The 16,344-nt window shown below is 41.4% G+C and overlaps 1 protein-coding gene across 1 annotated transcript in view; it reads left to right on the forward strand.

The window, feature by feature from the left end:
- The window catches only part of APBB1IP (amyloid beta precursor protein binding family B member 1 interacting protein), a 116,963-nt gene that overhangs the window by 56,190 nt on the left and 44,429 nt on the right, over positions 1-16,344 (forward strand). The window contains exons 4-5 of the mRNA XM_082620058.1: positions 6,367-6,659; positions 9,068-9,145. Of these exons, the coding sequence (XP_082476184.1) occupies positions 6,367-6,659; positions 9,068-9,145 (371 nt within the window). The remainder of the gene's footprint in view (positions 1-6,366; positions 6,660-9,067; positions 9,146-16,344) is intronic.

The raw sequence follows: 16,344 nt of genomic DNA on the forward strand, positions 1-16,344 counted from the left end.
TCCATTCTCTAGTAGGTCTGTGTCTTTATTCCTGTCTTACCCCTATGTTCTTCATGACATTTTTTCCCTTAAATTCCATATATATGTGTCAGCATACAGTATTTGTCTTTCTCTTTCTGACTTACTTCACTCTGTATGACAGACTCTAGGTCCATCCACCTCATTACAAATAGCTCAATTTCATTTCTTTTTATGGCTGAGTAATATTCCATTGTATATATGTGCCACATCTTCTTTACCCATTCATCCGATGATGGACACTTAGGTTGTTTCCATCTCCGGGCTATTGTAAATAGGGCTGCTATGAACATTTTGGTACATGTCTCTTTTTGAATTATGGTTTCCTCAGGGTATATGCCCAGTAGTGGGGTTGCTGGGTCATATGGTAGTTCTATTTGTAGTTTTTTAAGGAACCTCCATACCGTTCTCCATAGTGGCCGTACCAATTCACATTCCCACCAGCAGTGCAAGAGTGTTCCTTTTTTTCCACACCCTCTCCAGCATTTATTGTTTCTAGATTTTTTGATGATGGCCATTCTGACTGGTGTGAGATGATATCTCATTGTAGTTTTGATTTGCATTTCTCTAATGAGCAAAGATGTTGAGCATCCTTTCATGTGTTTGTTGGCAGTCTGTATATCTTCTGTGGAGAAATGTCTATTTAGGTCTTCTGCCCATTTTTGGATTGGGTTGTTTGTTTTTTTGTTATTGAGCTGCATGAGCTGCTTATAAATTTTGGAGATTAATCCTTTGTCAGTTGCTTCATTGGCAAATATTTTCTCCCATTCTGAGGGTTGTCTTTTGGTCTTGTTTATGGTTTCCTTTGCTGTGCAAAAGCTTTTAAGTTTCATTAGGTCCCATGTGTTTATTTTTGTCTTTACTTCCATTTCTCTAGGAGGTGGGTCAAAAAGGATCTTGCTGTGATTTATGTCATAGAGTGTTCTGCCTATGTTTTCCTCTAAGAGTTTGATAGTTTCTGGCCTTACATTTAGGTCTTTAATCCATTTTGAGCTTATTTTTGTGTATGGTGTTAGGGAGTGATCTAATCTCATACTTTTACATGTCCCTATCCAGTTTTCCCAGCACCACTTATTGAAGAGACTGTCCTTTCTCCACTGTACATTCCTGCCTCCTTTATCAAAGATAAGGTGACCATATGTGAGTGGGTTTATCTCTGGGCTTTCTATCCTGTTCCATTGATCTATCTTTCTGTTTTTGTGCCAGTACCATACTGTCTTGATTACTGTAGCTTTGTAATATAGTCTGAAGTCAGGGAGCCTGATTCCTCCAGCTCCATTTTTCGTTCTCAAGATTGCTTTGGCTATTCGGGGTCTTTTGTGTTTCCATACAAATTGTGAAATTTTTTGCTCTAGTTCTGTGAAAAATGCCAGTGGTAGTTTGATAGGGATTGCACTGAATCTGTAGATTGCTTTGGGTAGTAGAGTCATTTTCACAATGTTGATTCTTCCAATCCAAGAACATGGTACATCTCTCCATCTATTTGTATCATCTTTAATTTCTTTCATCAGTGTCTTATAATTTTCTGCATACAGGTCTTTTGTCTCCTTAGGTAGGTTTATTCCTAGATATTTTATTCTTTTTGTTGCAGTGGTAAATGGGAGTGTTTTCTTGATTTCACTTTCAGATTTTTCATCATTAGTATATAGGAATGCCAGAGATTTCTGTGCATTAATTTTGTATCCTGCAACTTTACCAAATTCATTGATTAGCTCTATTAGTTTTTGGTAGCATCTTTAGGATTCTCTATGTATAGTATCATGTCATCTGCAAACAGTGACAGCTTTACTTCTTCTTTTCTGATTTGGATTCCTTTTATTTCCTTTTCTTCTCTGATTGCTGTGGCTAAAACTTCCAAAACTATGTTGAATAAGAGTGGTGAGAGTGGGCAACCTTGTCTTGTTCCTGATCTTAGTGGAAATGGTTTCAGTTTTTCACCATTGAGGACGATGCTGGCTGTGGGTTTGTCATATATGGCCTTTATTATGTTGAGGAAAGTTCCCTCTATGCCTACTTTCTGAAGGGTTTTTATCATAAATGGGTGTTGAATTTTGTCAAAAGCTTTCTCTGCATCTATTGAGATGATCATATGGTTTTTCTCCTTCAATTTGTTAATATGGTGTATCACGTTGATTGATTTGCATATATTGAAGAATCCTTGCATTCCTGGAATAAACCCCACTTGATCATGGTGTATGATCCTTTTAATGTGCTGTTGGATTCTGTTTGCTAGTATTTTGTTGAGGATTTTTGCATCTATGTTCATCAGTGATATTGGCCTGTAGTTTTCTTTCTTTGTGACATCCTTGTCTGGTTTTGGTATCAAGGTGATGGTGGCCTCATAGAATGAGTTTGGGAGTGTTCCTCCCTCTGCTATATTTTGGAAGAGTTTGAGAAGGATAGGTGTTAGCTCTTCTCTAAATGCTTGATAGAATTCGCCTGTGAAGCCATCTGGTCCTGGGCTTTTGTTTGTTGGAAGATTTTTTATCACAGTTTCAATTTCAGTGCTTGTGATTGGTCTGTTCATATTTTCTATTTCTTCCTGATTCAGTCTTGGCAGGTTGTGCATTTCTAAGAATTTGTCCATTTCTTCCAGGTTGTCCATTTTATTGGCATAGAGTTGCTTGTAGTAATCTCTCATGATCTTTTGTATTTCTGCAGTGTCAGTTGTTACTTCTCCTTTTTCATTTCTAATTCTATTGATTTGAGTCTTCTCCCTTTTTTTCTTGATGAATCTGGCTAATGGTTTATCAATTTTGTTTATCTTCTCAAAGAACCAGCTTTTAGTTTTATTGATCTTTGCTATCGTTTCCTTCATTTCTTTTTCATTTATTTCTGATCTGATCTTTATGATTTCTTTCCTTCTGCTAACTTTGGGATGTTTTTGTTCTTCTTTCTCTAATTGCTTTAGGTGCAAGGTTAGGTTGTTTATTCGAGATGTTTCCTGTTTCTTAAGGTGGGATTGTATTGCTATAAACTTCCCTCTTAGAACTGCTTTTGCTGCATCCCATAGGTTTTGGGTCGTCGTGTCTCCATTGTCATTTGTTTCTAGGTATTTTTTAATTTCCCCTTTGATTTCTTCAGTGATCACTTCATTATTAAGTAGTGTATTGTTTAGCCTCCATGTGTTTGTATTTTTTACAGCTCTTTTCCTGTAATTGATATCTAGTCTCATAGCATTGTGGTCAGAAAAGATACTTGATACAATTTCAATTTTCTTAAATTTACCAAGGCTTGATTTGTGACCCAAGATATGATCTATCCTGGAGAATGTTCCATGAGCACTTGAGAAAAATGTGTATTCTGTTGTTTTTGGATGGAATGTCCTATAAATATCAATTAAGTCCATCTTGTTTAATGTATCATTTAAAGCTTGTGTTTCCTTATTTATTTTCATTTTGGATGATCTGTCCATTGGTGAAAGTGGGGTGTTAAAGTCCCCTACTATGATTGTGTTACTGTCGATTTCTCCTTTTATGGCTGTTAGTATTTGCCTTATGTATTGAGGTGCTCCTATGTTTGGTGCATAAATATTTACAATTGTTATATCTTCTTCTTGGATCGATCCCTTGATCATTATGTAGTGTCCTTCTTTGTCTCTTCTAGTAGTCTTTATTTTAAAGTCTATTTTGTCTGATATGAGAATTGCTACTCCAGCTTTCTTTTGGTTTCCATTTGCATGGAATATCTTTTTCCATCCCCTTACTTTTAGTCTGTATGTGTCTCTAGGTCTGAAGTGGGTCTCTTGTACACAGCATATATATGGGTCTTGTTTTTGTATCCATTCAGCCAATCTGTGTCTTTTGGTGGGAGCATTTAGTCCATTTACATTTAAGGTAATTATCGATATGTATGTTCCTATTCCCATTTTCTTAATTGTTTTGGGTTCGTTATTGTAGGTCTTTTCCTTCTGTTGTGTTTCTTGCCTAGAGAAGTTCCTTTAGCATTTGTTGTAAAGCTGGTTTGGTGGTGCTGAACTCTCTCAGCTTTTGCTTTTCTGTGAAGGTTTTAATTTCTCCATCAAATCTGAATGAGATCCTTGCTGGGTAGAGTAATCTTGGTTGCAGGTTTTTCTCCTTCATCACTTTAATTATGTCCTGCCACTCCCTTCTGGCTTGTAGAGTTTCTGCTGAGAGATCAGCTGTTATCCTGATGGGGATTCCCTTGTGTGTTATTTGTTGTTTTTGTCTTGCTGCTTTTAATATGATTTCTTTGTGTTTAATTTTTGACAGTTTGATTAATATGTGTCTTGGCGTATTTCTCCTTGGATTTATTCTGTATGGGACTCTCTGTGCCTCCTGGACTTGATTAACTATTTCCTTTCCCATATTAGGGAAGTTTTCAACTATAATCTCTTCAAATATTTTCTCAGTCCCTTTCTTTTTCTCTTCTTCTTCTGGAACCCCTATAATTCGAATGTTGGTGCGTTTAATGTTGTCCCAGAGGTCTCTGAGACTGTCCTCTGTTCTTTTCATTCTTTTTTCTTTATTTTGCTCTGCAGCAGTTATTTCCACTATTTTATCTTCCACCTCACTTATCCGTTCTTCTGCCTCAGTTATTCTGCTATTCTCTGAGATTTTTAAATTTTCACTTAATTTTATGAAAAGCTATATGCAAAACAGCGGTGGCTTAGAAGGAAAATGCTTTTTACCCAGTTAAGAGATCCAAACTTCAGTCCAAGTGCTGTACATAGAACTATTAGCGTGAATGTAATATGCTACATGGCGTTTATGCTGATGATGTTTGGCAATAAATGATTTCACCATGCTTTCTGCTCATTTGTTTCTGAGAGGGCTTCACTTCCCCTGCCCGCATTTCCTCCATCCAGTTCATGCTGCACACAGCAGCTAGAATTCTCCCCCTCGTGATCACTTGCACCTTGCCCCTACTTTGTTCATCACACTCACCATCCGGTGACTGCCTGATGGACAAAGTGCTGTAGCAACACGACTCACTCACGGCCACGGCTCCCTGTATGCCACGGGGTCTAATCAGCTTTCAGGATCCCAGGTCTTATCTCCACAGCAATCTCTCACGTGGAAGAAATTCCAGTGAAAATCGTCCTCCCTCCCCCCAACTCTGAAAATTCGGGTATGCCCTTTCCTTTAAGAGTTAACTCCCAGCTCACTGTCTTAGGAAGTCTTTACCACTTAATCCCAATAAAAAAAATTTTTTTTTCATTCCTTAATACCCCCTTGGTGCTTTATTTCCTGCTATTGAATGTTTATCATTAACTGCTCTTTTTGTGATGTGAGAGTCCCTACAGTTGGACGGTGTGCCCACAGAAACTCTGCCCTCACCCCAAGTCTCAAGGCGTATTAAATAAATCCCAGTCGGTGGACACCTACTTTCTTCCAAGTATATTTATCAGTGGTGCTCTGTCTGCCCTCCAAAGACCTCGGGAGAATTTTCCAGCCTCTCCCCTCCCCTGCTTTCTAAAACTCTAAGATCTTGCACCAGAATGTACAAGAATTCTCTACTTAGGCATCTAATCAGGTGCTTGGAGTTGACTTTATAGCCGACCTGTGAGGTCCCAACGTAGGGAAGACATTCCCCCGTTTTTTTTTCTTTTCTCTGCTTTCTTTTTCTTTTCTTTCTTTCTTTTTTTTTTTTTTTTTGGAGGGAAGGGATTTTTTTTAGCTTTATTGAGGTTTTTAAGTTCATTAATTAATATTTTTGGCTGCGTTGGGTCTTCATTGCTGTGCACGGGCTTTCTTTAGTTGTGGCGAGCAGGGGCTACTCTTCGTTGCGGTGCACAGGCTTCTCATCGCAGTGGCTTCTCTTGTTGCGGAGCACGGGCTCTAGGTGCGTGGGCTTCAGTAGTTGTGGCGCATGGGCTTAGTTGCTCTGTGGCACGTGGGATCTTCCTGGACCAGGGATCAAACCCGTGTCCCCTACATTGGCAGGTGGATTCTTAACCACTGCACCACCGGGGAAGTCCCAATTGAGGTTTAATTGACAAAATTGTAAGATATCTAAAGTGTACAGTGTGATGATTTGGTGTGCAGACACATTGTGAAAGGTTTCCCCCCATCAGGTTAATTAACACATCCATCACCTCACCTGTTTACTTCTTTTTTTTTTTTAGTGAGAACATTTAAGTTCTACTCTTTCAGCAAATTTCAATTATACCATACAGTGTTATTAACTGTAGTCATCATGTTATACTTAGATCCTCAGACCTTACTCGCCTTATAACTGAAAGTTCCTATTTTACCAACCTATTCCTATTTCCCCCACCCCAGCCCCTTGCAACCAGTACTCAAATGTACTCTTTAAAATGACCTTAGTTACGTTTTTCTAGGTGCAAATTGTTGTCTTGACCATTAACGTGATTTTCCCTATCAGAGTCCTTAAATGCACTGGAAGACCAAGATTTAGATGCTCTCATGGCGGATCTGGTAGCAGATATAAGAGAAGCTGAGCAGAGGACAATCCAGGCCCAGAAGGAGTCCTCTCAGAGCCGACCTCATTCAGCATCTCTGGATATACCAAGTTTCAGTGGTGCAGCCTCTCTTGGTTACGCAGCAAATGTGGCTGCACCGGGTATTAGCCAATATGAGGATGACTTACCTCCTCCACCAGCGGATCCCATGTTAGACCTTCCTTTGCCACCACCCGCTCCTGAACCGCTCTCTCAGGTAAGTCCGTGGGGTCAGGACTGTTGACCTCTGCCACCCAAGATCTCTGACCTTCTTCAGAGTGGCGGTTACATTCAAGTTTGTACGCCCAGAGCTCTGAGACTCTAAGAAACAAGGATCCCAGATGTGTTCATTGCAAAGCCAGAGTCTCCATAAAAGGACACACTGGTGTGTATAAAGAACATATTAGGGCCATATTCAGGAATTGTTATAGTTTGGCTAAAATCTATATTTGTATGCAGCTTTCCCTGATAATACTCAACCTTTTGGGGTCATGTTTTATTAACTTGGTATGAACTGTGGAAGTGATTTATACATTTCTGTGTCCCTGGTCCTAGTCCAGTACATAAAGAATAGAAGGCATTCCTTACATATTTCAGAATTGAACTAAATGGAATTTTGCTGAATTTGGCAGCCGTATTCAGTAGGGCAAAGATATCTATGTATCACGTGTAAGGTCATAGTTGGGAGGGGCATTATGGGGCGGGTAGGTGATGAGTGCTTGATATTAATAGATTTCTGGGAAGTTCATATTGTCATTACGTTGGGCGTTAACTCATATCTCTCATCCATGCAAGAAGAGTGCCTTAAGGATTTTTCTTAGAGTAAGCCACTTTTAAAATATTTTACAGTAAGAACCTAGCTCTATTTCCTGTGGCTTCTGCATTCGTTGTACTGGGTGATGATCAGTATTCCTAAATACGACCCTAGTAACCCTGAAAGTCCCTACAATGCCTTTTGATTGAACAAATATGAAATATAAATCAAATATTAAATCCTACTCATTGCTCTGTTGTGTGATTATTGTATAAAAATTATTTGAAAATTGGTGATCCATACAGAACAGAGGCCCTTTTTCCCCCAATTTTATTGAGATATAATTGACATATAGTATTGCACAGATTTAAGGCATACAGCATGATGATCAGATACACATATATTGAGAAATGATTACCATAGCGAGGTTAGTTAACACCTTCATCACCTCATAAAAAGGTAATTACCTTTTTGTTTTGTGTATGGTGAGAACATATAAGACCTACTCTCTAAACAAGTTTATAATACAGTACTGTGAACCGTAGTCACCACGCTGTACTTTAGATCCCCAGAGCTTATTCATGTCATAACTGGAGGTTTGTACCCTTTGGCCAACATCGCCCTATTTCCTCTGTCCCCAGCCTCTGGCAACCACCATTCAACTCTCTGTTTCTATGAGTTCAGCTTTTTTAGATTCTCACATATAAGTGAGATCATACACTATTTGTCCTTCTCTGTCTGACTTATCTCATTTAGTGTAATGGCCTCAAGTTTCATCCATGTTGTCACAAACAGCATGATTTCCTTTTCTCTTGGATAAATAATATTCCATTGTATATCGACACCACATCTTCTTTATCCATTCATCATCAACAGAGACTGAGGTTGCTTCCATGTCTTGGATACTGTGAATAGTGCTGCCATGGACATGGGAGTGTAGATCTCTTCAAGATAGTGATTTCATTTCCTTTGTGTAGATACCCAGGAGTGAAATTGCTGGATCATATGGTAGTTCTATTTGTAAATTTTTGAGGAACTGCCATACTGTTTTCCGTAGCAGCTGTACCAATTTTACATTCCCACCAACAGTGCACAAAGGTTTCCATTTCTTCACTTCCTCGCCAACACTTTTTATCTCTCGTCTTCAATAACAGCCATTCTAAAGAGCAGAAGCTCTTAATATAGGGTCCATGAAGAAGTCAATGAGTCTGTGATTCCCAACTGTATGCAAAGTCAAATGCATATGTGAAGCTTTATGGGCTTCATTGCTTTAAACATATTCCTAAAGGGGTTTGTGGCTCAAAAACAATATTAGAACTACTGGTATAAGAAGTTATATGTCTGCTTTGGGCTCGTAAAATATTTCACTCTCTTTTCTGCCTGCTCATGTGTTTGTCAGTAGTTTGTTGTGGTTTTTTTTTTTGGTGAATTATAAGTTTAAGTTTGATTGGAGAAGATAAGGACCCTTTAGGAATCTAATAAAAACTAAGAATCCCAGAAAACGCATACTAATCCAAACGAATGTATATAATTTCAGGAAGTGCTCAAATCCCTTGAGATTCACCTACAGCTTCCTCAGGTTAGACCCAATTTTGAGCCAAACAGAGATTTTTGCAGACTTAATATGTGAACCTCTGAGTCATCATTTCATCTTTTAAGTTACTCTTCCTAAGATATAAAGGGTGACTGTCTTCTGTATCTCCGGGTTGAAGATTTCTGTTACTTAAATTTTGAAAATCGATCACGTGAAATTTGGTGCCCTCTATAACACAGCCTTTTGTCAACATAAAGTGACTGAGACACTGATGATGGCAGGGGTACTTACTCCCTGGTGTTATTGATGGACTGTGTTGAATCTTGTCCTTTTACAGGAAGAAGAAGAAGCCCAAGCCAAGGCTGATAAAATTAAGCTAGCGTTGGAAAAACTGAAGGAGGCCAAGGTCAAGAAGGTAAATTATGAATCACTTTTACATGGGGCAGTCAAATGAATGACTTTGTATTATGCTTAAGGCTAAAAAATTTTTTAAATTTCAAGTGGTGCTTTCCAGTGAGTTGTCGTTTTTTAAATTTAAGGACAAAGATAAATGATTCTTTCTATGACCTCGCTTGGCTCATTTGTAATTGATAAAGAGGGGACCTATGTTAGTGTAAATGTGGAGGTTTCCAAGTCTCTACCCCCAGGTCTCCCTCCCCTAAGGATGCCCTCTGGGTTCTGCTCACTCTTGGGTAATTGCAGGTGGCGCCCCCTTCTGGGGGCGAGTTGGCGAGTCAACTGGGTCAGAGTTCAGGTTCTAGTGGCATCACCTCATTTCCACGATGGCTTTTGTGCATTTTATATACCCCCTGAGGCAGCCCCCAGCCTGCCCTGGATGTCCACGTTCCCTCCTGAAATACCAAATGTTCTTTTGGCTAGCGCTGTGTGTTCAAAGTTGGCATAAGTTTTGAGTGACCTGCCTTGACCCTGTTGTCCCAACAAGCCTGTAATTTATTGTGCTTTTTCTGTAAAGCATAGGTTTTTCTGGAGACAAATATATTGTATTATATCAGAGACACATGTATTTAACCTCAGTAGAATCATCTACCTAATAATAAAGTGTTAACAATAGTTAGTTAGGTAAATTAAGAGAAAGATAAACAGTCTCACTTTGACTCCTGAAGCATATACCGTGGCTGAGACTCGTTAAGAACTTTTTACTTACAGTTGGGTGAATTATTCTTTTCATACAGGGCATTAGATTTTATGTTCCTGCAGCACCTCTCATGGTTCCTTGAATGAAGGATTTCAGTACATGTTGATCGATATTTAATAAAGATTCCTTGACTACCCCAGGATCCAGACTTCCAAGGTTCATCTATGAGAATTTTTCCAGATCATTCTGGTTCCATTCATTTCAAGCATGCATGAACCTTTTTTTATCATTTTTCTTCCCCATTCTCTATGTGTGATTGCATTCTATGGTCGCTTATTGAACTGATACATCCTCGGCTGCCTTCTCCCACCTTGTCCTCACTCTGTGAACCCCTGGTTAAATCCAGCCTGGGCCTTCAGTGCTGCCTGAGCTTCCGAGTCCAGTCTCTCTCCCACGAACCTAGAAAACTACTTCCACCTTGTCCTCTCTCTGAAAATCTCCAGTACCTCCGTCCTCTCCCACATTTTCTCAGCCCATTGCACTGAGAAGTAGAAGCAATCCAAAGAAAGGTTCTACAAGCTCCCAACACATTTGCCTCCCTACCCGCCTGCATTTGTGGCAGGTGGTCCATGGTCTTTCCTGTTCCTGTGCATGGACTGTCATGTTTCTAAGACCCGTCTCCCTCGTGTGATTCTCTTCCCACCTCTTTTTTGTCCCTCCTCTGCTCAAGGATGTCCCCCCCAACTCACACAGTAAAGCCCACATCCTCACAACGACATCAAGTCCCTGCATGATCTGGTTGCCAGCCCTCTCCCTCACCCTCCGTTCTAGCTTACTGGTCTCACTGCTGCTCCACAGATGTTCCAGGCCCGCCTCTGCCTCAGGACCTTTGTGCCTTGCGTTCCCCCTGCCTGGAAAGCTCTTCCCCAAATTCCAGTGGGTTCTCTCTGTCCCTCGCTAGGTCTGGTACCCTGCTTAGTGCCATGCACACACACACCCCTGACATCCCTAACCTTCCCCTGCTTTCCTTCCTCCCCACCCAGCATACTGTCCAGTTTACTTGTTTATCCTGTTTAATGCCTGCCTCCCCTCCCCACCCCCAGGGAAGCGCCTCCAGGGAGTTTTGTGTTTTCTTTACCGATGCATCCTCATCTCATAGAACAGGTGCTGGGGGTACAGAGAGGCGAACCAGTCAGGTGAGGTCCCTGCCTGTGTAGAGTTCACTTCTAGCGGGGGAGAGAAGTGCTATGAAGCAAATAAAGCCGGAAGGAGTGATACTGCCCAAGGGAATCTTTTTTTTTTTAACTGAGGTAGCATTGGTTTATAACATTATGTAAGTTTCATGTGTACATTCTTATATTTCTGCTTCTGTATACCCTACAGTGTGCTCACCACCCAAAATTTAGCTTCCATCCGTCACCATACTGTTGATCCCCTTTACCTCTTGAGCAAGAGGGAAAGTGGGAGGAGCTGAGGGCAGAGAGGCAGGTGGGGTCACAGGGTCTCACAGGTCGGAGGAAGAGTTTGGAACATATTGTAAGTGCAGTGGGAAAGCATTTGGCCGCACCACGCGGCATGCGGGATCTTAGCTTCCCGTCCAGGGATTGAGCCTGTGCCCCCTGCAGTGGAAGCGCAGAGTCCTAACCACTGGACCTCCAGGGAAGTCCCCATATGAGGGTTTTTAACAAGGGATAATACATGGTTTTTAAAGATCATAGTGGCCATTGTGTGGAAAGTGGATTGTAGGGGAAGGGATGAGAGCAGGGTGACCTGTTTCATAGCCGTCTCTCTAGCGCAAGACCTCACTGTAGATAAACATGTACTGAACCAAGTTACAAATGGATAGCAGGGGAAGATGGGCTATCTTCGGTTGCCGACTTTCTCTTTGGAGATAAAAAGACAAGAGAAAATGAGTAAAAATACAATTCATAATTATTTCAACTATTTTAAACCACTGGATGGTTTATAAAATGGGGGCCACATTGGAGATACTCTCAGAGGATAAATGAAAAGAGAAGTTAGTTCTTAGATAAAAAGGTAGAACATGGGACTTCCCTGGTGGCGCAGTGGTTAAGAATCCACCTGCCAAGGCAGGGGACATGGGTTTGATCCCTGGTCTGGGAAGATCCCACATGCCACAGAGCAACTAAGCCCATGTGCCACAGCTGCTGAGCCCGCATGCTGCAACTACTGAAGCCCGTGGGCCTAGAGCCCGTGCTCCGCAACAAGAGAAGCCACCACAAGGAGAGCCCATGCTCCGCAACAAGAGAAGCCACCACAAGGAGAGCCCGTGCACCGCAATAAAGAGTAGCCCCCGCTTGCTGCAACTAGAGAAAGCCTGAGCGCAGCAATGAAGCCCCAACGCAGACAAAATAAATAAATAAAAATTTTTTAAATATAAAAAATAAGGTAGAACAAGTAGCATATTTGGCCAGTTTTCCTAACTGAAGATGAAGAGAACAGGGAGGAGGAAGCAGTATTTCCACAGAACTTTGCCATAATGAGGTGAATTGTAACTAGCAAAAAGCACCACCTGCCTCTAGTCAACAAAGCAGATGTGAAACAGAAGCAGTTCTGATCAGTGGGAGAGGAAAGAAAATTAAGAAGCTAAGGTGTATATTTTGTCTGACTTAGGACACTCCAGACTTATTTCTAAAACCAAAAGGCTGTCTGGCACAGAACATCCAAAACACTAACTGAGTCATACTCATCCATTAATAAAGTAACGAAGCTGTACTAACACATAAGCTACAACATGTTTTATAAAGGATGGAATCAAGTTTATCTGCAGTACTTTGCCCTCAAGTATTCTGTGGGCTGTTGACATCACTTTGGATCACGAAGAATGACGTACACAGTTTGTGTTGCAAAGCTGTTGGAACTGGAAACAGAATCGGATTCACTCATTCATTCACTTTGTTTTAAAGCTCTGTGACACAGGAGACCAATTCCATTTGTAAATGTTATCATAGAAGCAAAAATGTATATATTGCAAATGATTTAGGGCTGGGATAAGTTTGTATTTATTAGTTTGCAAAAGAAAAAGAAGAAATGATAAAAACCATTAAATCTTTACTATGATGGATTAGAAAGGGGAAGTTTTTTCATTCTTGAGTCATTTTACTCTACATCATATGGTGTTGATATGAAAAGGACTCAGCTTGCTAATCACCTAACTGTGATGTAGGGGGTCATGTGTTGGTATATAGCTACTCTTCAGCTTGCAAATGTGAAGAAAGCTGTGAAGAAGACTGAATATGATTTCTTCTTGCTAAAAGTCATCAGCCTTCTCTTGTTTTTTTTTCCCCTAAGTTTTATAATTGTGGACATTGGTAACTACATATGGATTAAATTTAGTTTGCAATTTCTGCCCAAAAAAACCCCAACCCTTTCATAATTGCATCATTGTCAAATTATGTAATTTAGTTTTTTTTCTCCCTTTAAAAACAAAACACCAAGCTATGTTTTATTTTCTCAAGAATTCCTAAGCAAGAACGAAATGTGGTCAAACATCATGAATATTTTCATCGGGAAGATTGTCTTCTAAGTCCTAACACTGGTAGTGTTTCTTAGGACATGTAACTACTTTATACCAATATTCCTCAGCTGAGAGCAGCAGGTATGCCTTCCACAGAAAATAAGCCATGGTCATTCCACTATTTGAGGCATTTCTGTTTTCCACACAACCATCCATGCCTGATTTCTCTGGTCAGATGAATGGGTCTTTGACACTGTAGTAGTTGGGCCTATTGTTTCATTTTTTAATTTAATTTTATTTTATTTTTAAAAATAAATTTATTTATTTTTGGCCGCATTGGATTTTCATTGATGTGTGCGGGCTTTCTCTAGTTGCAGTGAGCCGGGGCTACCCTTCCTTGCGGTGCATGGGCTTCTCATTGCGGTGGCTTCTCCTGTTGCGGAGCATGGGCTCTAGGTACACGGGCTTCAGTAGTTGTGGCTTGTGGGCTCTAGAGTGCAGTCTCAGTAGTTGCGGCACATGGGCTTAGTTGCTCTGCGGTATGTGGGAAGCTCCCGGACCAGAGGTTCCCCACTGAACCCACGTCCCCTGCATTGGCAGGCGGATTCTTAACCACTGCGCCACCAGGGATGTCCCGGGCCTGTTGTTTTAAGTACATCAAAAGACGTACATACAGGGACTTTCCTGGTGGCACAGTGGTTAAGAATCTGCCTGCCAGTGCAGGGGACATGGGTTCGAGCCCTGGACCTGGAAGATCCCACATGCCGCGGAGCAACTAAGGCCGTGTGCCACAACTACTGAGCCTGCGCTCTAGAGCCCGTGAGCCACAACTATGGAGCCCGTGTGCCACAACTACTGAAGTCTGCGTTCCTAGAGCCCATGCTCCGCAACAGGAGAAGCCACCACAATGAGAAGCCCACGCACTGCAATGAAGACCCAACACAGCCAAAAATAAATAAATAAATTTATTTTTTTAAAAAAGATGAACATACAACAAGAACAACTGTCCAACTAGAGGTTTCTGGGCTACAGGTTTTCAAGGGAAAAAAAGTATTCTTCGGACAAGCCTGGAATAATGGTCTAATTTGAATGGTCTCAGGAGGAGGAAATGCACCTTTATTGCCCTGATGTCTGCATTTGAGTCTTAGGTGTGCAAGTGTGGGAAGAGCAGATACTAGGTGTGCTTCGACTTGTGGTCCTTGCCTGCACCTCGTCCAGATTCTTATCACCATCCACACCCTTGGTTGCTCTCAGTAACTCTGCACAGAAATCCACAGGAATTGCATTCTTCACTGTTAACTACACATTGTCTTCAAGATCCAGTTGGGTGGGAGTGGGACCAGCAGTTTCCCTGCTGCTCAGAATCTAACCCAAACTTTGGGGGAGGAAGAAATGTTACCAGTTGTATGACCTCTCTTCACTCCATCTAAACACTTTTTAAAAATAATGTGTGAATAACCAGGACCAACCTTAGACAGACAGAATAGGCAGAATTGTCTCTAACTATCTCATGCTTCTCTTTTCAAGTTAGAATAGACATTTAAGCAAGAGTGTCAGGGGGTTCTGGTTGACGATGTTGCTTCCGGGAATTCTCTGCTGGCGGCCTGTGGAGTAACTGCAGGCACTGCAGGCTAGAGTTTGGGCAGGGATGGTCTGGAAAGGGAAAGGCAGCCTTCCTTCCCGTGTGGCTCTCAAAGATGGACTCTAACTAGAGCGAACTCCCACTTAATTAGGGAGGATCAGTGATCTTGGCAAAAAATAAAATAAGAACGTAGATCTTCCCAGAAGGAGTTATGGAAAATCTTCCCTTAAACATAAGTGTCTAATAAACGTGGGCCTCATGGGCATATTTCCACTGTTCCTTTTGAAGACTGGATAGATAGCACCGTATAACCTGTAGCACTCATAACTAACAACTGCTGGAATTAAAAATATGCTACAGGGCTTCCCTGGTGGCGCAGTGGTTGAGAGTCCGCCTGCTGACGCAGGGGACACGGGTTCGTGCCCCGGTCCGGGAAGATCCCACATGCCGCGGAGCGGCTGGGCCCGTGAGCCATGGCCGCTGAGCCTGCACGTCTGGAGCCTGTGCTCCGCGACAGGAGAGGCCACAACAGTGAGAGGCCTGCGTACCGCAAAAAAAAAAAAAAAAAAAAAAAAATCCTACAAATACACAGGTATCAAAGAAAATCCAAACCCTAGCTGATTAGTTGTTCAATTAATTCTGTTATGTTAGATCAGAATCATGGTCTCTCTTAGGGATCAGAAGTTTTAATAACCTTGACAAGTTGTCTGGGAAAAATCAGTGAAATCCTGCGCCCTTAGGAGTAAATTCTCACACCAAACCCTCCAGATTTGGAATAAGGTAGCTACCAATTTGACTGTGAACTCAATGCAGTAAATTTTTTTTTTAGTAGAATGAAAAGTGCATTAGGTCACTCATTTGCCTGCATGCCTCCATAATAGCTCTTTCTCAATCTACATTGATCTGGCTTAGTCCACCTCTAATCTCAAACGTGTTCTGCTGTGACATGACCTGCCTCTCAATAAGACCTCTCAGTGATGCTGTGTCACTCTGCAACTTCCGACCTTCAAAGAATTGTAGATTAACCAACTTGGTCTTAACCTGTGTCATAGAACTCTCGGGTTGCATGAAATGGGACCCAACTCCAGCTAAGCAAGACAGAAGAACTTATTATAAAGATACCAGCACGGCTTTCAACTAAGCAACGCTTCTGGGCTCTGAGATGAACCTGAAGAAGTAACAGAAAGATGTCAGGGAGGCAGGCAGGCAGCACTTCTTGGGTTGTGTTGGTTTTCTCTCTCCCTCACCAGAATGCAGAGTCTCTGAAAGCTGGGCAAGGACTTTGCTCATTGTGTATTTATTTGGTTTTGAGAACTGGTTTCTCTATGTTTATATTCCTGGCACCTTAAACAAGTGCTTGGCATATGAGTGAGTTTGTGGGACACCTTCTTACTTAAATTCGCAGAAGAGATAGCAACCTTGAAACCTTAACCTTCGTGGGTGGCCTTCTCCAGTTGC

The sequence above is a fragment of the Mesoplodon mirus genome, assembly GCF_964341445.2.
Source record: "Mesoplodon mirus genome assembly, chromosome: 4".
NCBI classification, from domain to species: domain Eukaryota; kingdom Metazoa; phylum Chordata; class Mammalia; order Artiodactyla; family Ziphiidae; genus Mesoplodon; species Mesoplodon mirus.